The sequence below is a fragment of the Chiloscyllium plagiosum genome, chromosome 37, assembly GCF_004010195.1.
Source record: "Chiloscyllium plagiosum isolate BGI_BamShark_2017 chromosome 37, ASM401019v2, whole genome shotgun sequence".
NCBI lineage: Eukaryota > Metazoa > Chordata > Chondrichthyes > Orectolobiformes > Hemiscylliidae > Chiloscyllium > Chiloscyllium plagiosum.
The window spans coordinates 19,177,680-19,185,577 of NC_057746.1; the positions used below are offsets into that span (position 1 = coordinate 19,177,680).

Below are 7,898 nucleotides of genomic sequence, written 5' to 3' on the forward strand. Positions count from 1 at the left end.
GCCACGTGTTCATCCTGCCTATTCTTTCATTTCTACCCTGGCTAACACGTGGCACTGGTAGCAATCCTGAGATCACTACCTTTGAGGTCCTCCACTTTAACTTCTCTCCGAGCTTCCTGAATTCTGCTTTCAGGACCTCATCTCGCTTTCTACTTGTATCATTGGTGCCAATGTGCACCACGACAACTGGCTGTCCACCCTCCCCTTTCAGAATGCTCTGCAGCCGATCGGTTACATCCCTGGCCCGAGCACCTGGGAGGCAACATATCACTTGGGAGTGTCGTTTTCGGCCACAGAACCGCCTATCTACTTCCCTCACAATAGCATCCCCTATCTCTATGGCCCTACGTTTCTTTTTCCCGCCCTTCTGAACAGCAGTGCCTGCCACGGTGCCATGATCCTGGCAACTGCTGCCCTCCCCTGGTGAGCCATCTCCCCCAACAGTATCCAAAACGATATACCTGTTTCGGAGGAAGATGACTGCAGGGGACACCTGCACTGCCTTCCTCCTCTTTTTCTGCCTTTTGGTCACCCATTCACTGTCTCCCTCAGCAATTCTAACCTGCGGTGTGACCAGTTCACTAAACGTGCTATCCACAACCTCCTCAGCATCGCGGATGCTCCACAGTGAGTCCATCCGCAGCTCCAGAGCCGCCATGTGGTCAAACAACAGCTGCAGCTGGACACACTTCTTGCAAGTGTAAGAGTCAGGGACGTCAGCCACTTCCCTGAGCTCCCACATCAAGCAAGAAGCACATGTCACGGGTCTGAGGTCCCCTGCCATTGTAAGCCTTAGCTTTATATCAACTAACTAAAACCAAACAATGCACTTAAATATATGAAAGAACATAAAGAGAAAATAAACTTTACCTTACAGTTTACAAAATATCGTGCAAGAACTACAACCAACACTACATTGGACAAACAGGCAGAAAAGTAGCCACCAGGAAAAATGAACATCAACTAGCCACAAAAAGACATGACCCACTCTCACTGCATCCTTGCATACGATGAGGAAGGACACCATTTTGACTGAGACAACGCATCCATCCTAGGACAACCAAACAGAGACACACATGAGAATTCCTAGAAGCATGGCATTCCACCTGGAACTCTATCAATAAACACATTCACTTGGACCCCATTTACATCCCCCCCTGAGAAAAAGAACAGGAAATGGCGCCACCATAGGAAATGACATCACCACAGGAAATGACATCACCAACCCAAGGAAACCCAAACAAGTAAATAGAAAGTAGGAAATGCCAGCAGTGCTTCATCTGGAGGCTCACTGAGCATGTTACCTAGTACGGTGACGTAACATCTGAAAACGAACCTTCCAGCTTAGCGAGCAAACCTACATCCAGAACCTTAACCTGAGCTACAAATCTTCTCAAAACCTGCTGAGCCAGATTGAATTTTAATCAGTGAGGGGATTAAGGGTTATGCGGAAAAGGCGGAACGTGGAATTGAGAATGATCAGATCAGCTGTGACCTCACTGAATGATGGAGCATAATTGACAGGCCCAACACCCTAATTCTTCTTCTGTGTCTTAACGTTTTATGGTTGAAATAGGTAATCTGCTTCTGTCCTTTGTTATGGACCCGTTTAGACCCCATCAAACTATATTAAAAAAATAGACAAAAATGAGTGCTATAGATGCTGGAGATCAGAGCCAAGAGTGTGGTGCTGAAAAAGCATAGCAGGTCAGGCAGCATCTGAGGAGCAGGAGGATTGACGATTCGGGCAAAAGCCCTTCATCAGCCCCCTCATTCCTGATGAAGAGCTTTGGCCCAAAACGTGGATTTTTCCTGCTCCTGGAATGCGGCCTGACCTGCTGTGATTTTCCAGCACAATACTCTTGGCTATATTAACAAAATAGCCTAGACCCTAACCTTTTTCTTATTGTAAAGGTAAATGTAAGGGGCTGTGTTCCAGATGCATTTCAATTGGTCAAACTACTTGATGTTAAGCAAAACCCAATTCATTCAAGCACTACAGTTCCAACAAAAGAAAGAGGAACGTGGAACCGCTTAACTCTATTGGAAAATGTAACAGAATTATAGATTATTTTACTACTATACAGTAACTGTTCTAATATAGCAACATTCCATAAACACACCTTTGGCAAAAGGCAAGTTCAGAAAACAGATTGTCTCGCATATAGTTCTCCAATCCAGGAGGAAAGAACATCACCAGACAATTCTGAGAGGGAGAGAACACCAGCTTTCAGTTGTAGCAAAGAGAGATGTGGCAGCTTTTCACAACCCCAGCAGCTTCTGCTCCTGAAGAAAGCTAAAGATCCTGGTTTAGTGGAAGCTTGACCCCGCCCATTCAGGCTACTTCTATTGTTTCACCTTTGAAAAAACACCCGAGGCCTCAAACATTGTTTATCTCCTCATGGACTGCTCAGCACCTGTCCCCCAATCTCTCTCTAAAGGAAACCAGGACTCTTAAAGCCACAGGCCAGGACCTCTGAAAGCCACAGTATTGTCACACTTTAATAAGGGAAAATGTTATAGTGAGAGCAAAGGCAGTCAGGACACTCAATGGACAAGAAATTGCTAAAGGAAAGGTAACAGAAAGGTGGGCTGGATATAAAGTTGTTACATTGCCAGGATGTTACAATGCATCCTATGTAGTTGAACAATGTGAGGGTATGAATTAAGGAGGTATTGATTGTAAGCTTCCAATATTCCTTCATCATGATGGTGTCAGAGGATTGATGAATGGTAAATGTTGCACCATCATTCACTAAATAGTGTGAGGATAAGTTCACCTACAACAGACGAGTCAACCTAATCTCAAGAATGATCTGGGACTAAAGTAACAATTACTTGGATAACAGTCATGATTTGGAGATGCCGGTGTTGGACTGGGGTGTACAAAGTTACAAATCACACAACACCAGGGGGTTATAGTCCAACAGGTTTAATTGGAAGCACACTAGCTTTCGGAGAGACGCTCCTTCATCAGGGAGGGGGTGGTGCAGGAACCGGGAGAAATGAGGCACAACTCATTCAGGGAGCATGGCAGTTTGAGAAAATGATCAAAAAGGGACCATTTGGTAGCTCTTGGGTTTTATAAATAGAGGCACAACTGTATAAAGGCAAGGTGGGTCTGATGAAGCTTTGTAAAAACACTGGTTTCAGCCGAGACTGGAGTATTCTGTCTAATTCTGGGCTGCACATTTTCAAACGGATGTGAAGTCTTGAACAAGAATGCAAGCCACCGGTGAGAATAGCTCCAGGAACAAGGGACTCATAGAGGTAGATTAGAGAAGCTGGCATCATTCTTAGAGGAGACAAGGTCGCGGTTTGTTTGACATAATGAGAGTTCGATGCAGGTAAACAGAAACTGCTTCTGTTGATGGAAGCGTTGATGAACACAGGTAGAATTTGAAAGCAATTGGGCATTTGGGAGGCTTGAGGGAAACATGATTACACACATCAGCGAGCGGTTGTGGTCTGGAATGCGGTGGAGACAGACTCAGTGGTGACTTTGGGAGATAAAGCAGCTGAAGAAGAAAAGAGAAGGTTTCCTGAGCTAAGGAATGGAGCTGTTACAGGAAGCCAACTCAATGGACTACAGGTTCACTGGTCCCGAAACGTTAACCCAGACCCTGCCAGACCCGTTGAGTTTTGTGTTGTAGTCTTCCGATGACTGTCCGGTTCATTTTACCTTTGTCGATCATTCCCTTCACTCGGTAATTTGCTGAATCCATGGTCAGATCCACATTCTCAGCTCCCACTTGGGGGAACGGGTTTTCTCTTCGTTGGTGGTTATCTTCTGTTTATGGTCCGTAGTTTTGCACAACTTTCACAAGTGAAAATGGCTTCTCCACAGCTACCTCACTGAACCTTTACATAATTTAAAGGCCACCATTGGGTCAATGCTCTTTATCTCATGATGAGGGAGTGCCGGTGTTGGACTGGAGTGGACAAAGTTAAACATCACCCAACACCAGGTTATAGTCCAACAGGTTTATTTGGAAGTAGCTTTTGGAATGCTGCTCCTTTGTCAGGCACCTTTTTTTTAATCCACAGTGCAAAAAGCATTTCGGTTTTTCCCAATAAACCTAACCACAGGTTCATCATTTTTAATGCATATTCATAGAATCTCTACAGTGCGGAATCAGGCCATTTAGCTCACACCAACCCTCCGAGCAGCATCCCACCCAGACCACTATCCTAGCCCCCACCTAGCCTGAACATCCTTGGTTGCAGTGGGCAATTTCCCATGGCCAATCCACCTGACCTGCACATCACCAGACTGCGGGAGGAAACCCATGCAGATACGGGGAGAACGTACAAGCGCCACGCAGGAAGTGGAATCGAACCCGGGTCCCTGGTGCTGTGAGGTAGCAGTGCTAACCACTGAGCCACCGTGCCAGCTTCATTAGTGCCTCTATGCATTTCCTGTGATATGGGGAGCAGCAGTTTTCCAAGTGCACTGACGTATGCATAAGGGGAGGCCATTCAGCCCCTTGAGACCATGGCTGATCTGTGGCCTAACTCCTTTGGTCCCTTGATATGCTTGTTGGAGAAGAATGCATCTATCCGAACGAACAACTAAGATTGAATAAGCTCACCCCTCACCCATTCCCAGGAATGAGATACTCGAGAAACCGGGAGAGTTTTCATTAGAAGAAGGGAAATGAGTGCAGACAACATCTTAACTCTGAATGGTTTCAAGAAGTGAAGAACGTCTTCGAACTGCAGTCCACGCTTCGGTCATGGTTTCCGAAGGAAAAGATTGTGAAAACCGGGGCGGGGGAGGGGTGGAAATAAAATTCAGGGAAATGGAAAAAATGAATCTGTTGCAACTCGAGCTGGTGTTGGAAAGGATTTTGTTTATTTCTTCGGTTCTCGGGCAGTGTAATTTGAGAGAGAGAGAGTTAGAGCGCCAAGGAAAAAGATAAACATCTCGTTTAAACTGTTGATGGCTAAAAAAAGGAGGAAAGATTTTTGTCCTTACATGCAGGCGCCTGGCGGAGTGCCTGCACATTCTCAGCCTCATTGGCGGGCCTGTCACTTTCTCTGAAATTTGGGAAGAGTGATAGATTTCTTTTCCCCCCGAGGGTTGTAGGCATTCACGGGGTGTGGAAAGGAGTCAGACCAATCACTGCTCTGAGGTATTGCTCAAGGCGGGAGGCAGGCTCAGTATTAATAAGGTCGCACCGACACCTCACTTTTGCAGAGATTGATTTCCTCTTGTGAGACTCACTTGCTTCGCAAGCGCCATGTGTCTGGGCTGTAGCCACCCGCGCCTGATGGCAAACGCCAAGCAGGGCTTCCCGACCAAGCAGCCCGGGATGACCCGGCAGAGGAGCACCGAGCCAGAGATCTTCACCTTTGACATCCCACTGGAGGTCAGACACACCGCAGACATCAGCCCCCGGCTCCGGACCAGGCGCCGACCCGTCAAAATCCTCTACCCAGCCCAGGTACGTTGAGTTGATAACAGTCAGGGATCTGAGCGGGTCACCTTCTCCTCTTTAGAGGCAGAAACCGTGCTGCAGTTTAGTCTAGAATCTGAGCCAAAAGAAAAACCACCACAAATGGGCACAGTGCCACAGTGGGGGGTGGGGGGGGTAAGCACCGCTGCCTCACAGCACTAGGATCCTGGGTTTGATTCCAGCCTCGGGCGACTGCCTGTGTGGAGTTTGCACATTCTCCCCGTGTCTGAGTGGGTTTCCTCCCACAGTCCAAAGATGTGCAGGTTAGGCTGGATTGGCCATGGGAAATTACCCCATAGTGTTCAGGGATTGGTAGGTTAGGTGCATTAGTCGGGGGTAATAGGGGAGTGGGTCTGGATGGGTTACTCTTCGGAGGGTCAGTGTTGACTTGTTGGGCCGAAAGGCCTGTTTCCAAACTGCAGGGATTCTGTGACAAACGTCTCCGGCAAATGTTTGGGGAACAGTGGAAATGATCCTGGCCTGTGCCACAGTGGTAGCATCCCTACCTCTAAACTGGGTTAAAGGACAATTGGTATCCTAGCATCCCTGAACAGGTTGATGGGGAAATTTTCTGAAAGGGGGTACAAATTCAGGGGGAGAAAAGAGGTCTTCAAAATCTGAACTGTGTGCGCGCTTGGACATTTGAAAATTGGGGGGCAGCTGACCCGTTATGTTTTGGTCTTTTAAGGAAGTGTGATAATGCAGAGGGAGAGGGAGAAGGTCACTTAGTTAACTGCTGTCTGCAACAGTGGGAGATCGGCTGACAGTCCCAGTGCAGCACTGAGCAAACATTGATCTGAAGCCCTGGTTACCTCAGATTGACTTGGTGTATCCTCCCACCTAGTCAACCAGTATTTGAAACAGATACTCGGATGGCTATCACATTGCTGCTTGTGGAAAATTGCTGTGCGCATTCGAACAGTGACTGTGCTTCAAGAAGGGTGTCAGAGCTTTCTGAGTTAGTGAAAGCTCAAGGTCTTTCCCTCCCTTGTTTCCGTCACTCACCTTCGCTGTTCCCCTTTTTTCTCTCTGTTCTCCCCTCCCCTCCCCTCTCCCCACATCCAGGTCAGGAAGTACCTGCCCCCCGAGAAGAAGGACTGGGCTAAGAGGATGCTCCTGCTCCTGCTGTGCGTGGTCACCGTCCAAGTGTACACGGCCGTGGAGGCCCAAGAGGGAACGGTCGACATGATCGCCGTGGCGACGGGAGGCCCAGGCCACTCGCCCCTGTCAGACGCCAGCGGGGAGCAGGCATTGGTGCTCCCATCCTTGTCTGCAGAACTCTTCCCGCCCACCAATGGCAGTGCCCCGCTGCTGCCCCCGAAGATGCTCGATGGTGTCGGTCCTGCAGTGACCATCATGTGCCACAGAATGGGCTCCAGCTCCGTTGCCTGCAGAATGTGAACCCCCCTTTTCCTCAGGGAAGGACACTTTCCACATTGCGTCGCCTCACTGTAGTGCTGGTGAGGTTTGAACACTCCAATTGTTACGTGCAGTGATAAGAAGGAGCCAGAGCTGTCAGGGTTGTGGAGCAGTCAAAGGACACAATTTCTTCTCAAGTGGACAGGTCGTATGGCCCGCAAAGGGTTGACCAGACAATGTCGACTCAGACTTATATACATTGAGCTAAGTGTGTGTGTGTGTAAGGTTAGTTATTCACTTGTAAATGTTCCCAAATTGGGGAAGAAAAGAGATTCATTTTTCTCCATTAAGGCTTGGGCTTTTTTAATATCAGAAGGCAACTTCTGATAAATATAAGGGACAGTGACAATACAGTTAACTATTTATTGCCTTACAGCAGTGATCAATTTACACCTTTTTTCCTATACTGTGCCTAATAACTTAAACTTGTCATAATTGTATATTTATATCACGTGAAAGCTTGCTGTGCAAGCGAAATGACTAATGACCTCAGTATGTTCTGTGTGAGAATCAAATGTTTGAAAGAAGGGAGCAGTTAGTGGACTTGTATGTAATTATATTGAATGGCAATGTAATTATGTTGACAAACAACACATAAACTGTGATTATCGTTAGCTGAGTATGTTCTGTGAACAGCCATTAATAAATCATATTTATGATGAACTCATTTGTGTTTCCTTGTTAATTACGACATTGCAAAATTTAAGAGGGAAGATTTCGTCAGTAATATTTTAATATTTAAGGATGCCGCAAACTTCCTCCTTCCTCAGAAACATTTTCCACTTTCTTTCATCCTGCTATTTCTACATCATGTTGACATCAGTAATTGTCAGACTGGTTTCTCATGCAACTCAGTCTTCCCAAGGACTGAGGAGAAAGTGAGGTCTGCAGATGCTGGAGATCAGAGATGGAAATGTGTTGCTGGAAAAGCGCAGCAGGTCAGGCAGCATCCAGGGAACAGGAGAATCGACGTTTCGGGCACTAGCCCTTCTTCAGGGCTAATGCCCGAAACGTCGATTC

The 7,898-nt window shown here is 47.1% G+C and overlaps 1 protein-coding gene across 1 annotated transcript; it reads left to right on the top strand.

The window, feature by feature from the left end:
- The first annotated feature begins 5,212 nt into the window (after positions 1 to 5,212).
- On the top strand, positions 5,213 to 7,536 carry LOC122541336 (radiation-inducible immediate-early gene IEX-1-like). The gene is made up of 2 exons (XM_043678013.1): positions 5,213 to 5,447; positions 6,525 to 7,536. Exons 1-2 carry the CDS (start codon positions 5,244 to 5,246, stop codon positions 6,858 to 6,860), a joined length of 540 nt encoding a protein of 179 aa, XP_043533948.1. The 5' UTR covers positions 5,213 to 5,243; the 3' UTR covers positions 6,861 to 7,536.
- The last annotated feature ends 362 nt before the right edge of the window (positions 7,537 to 7,898 follow it).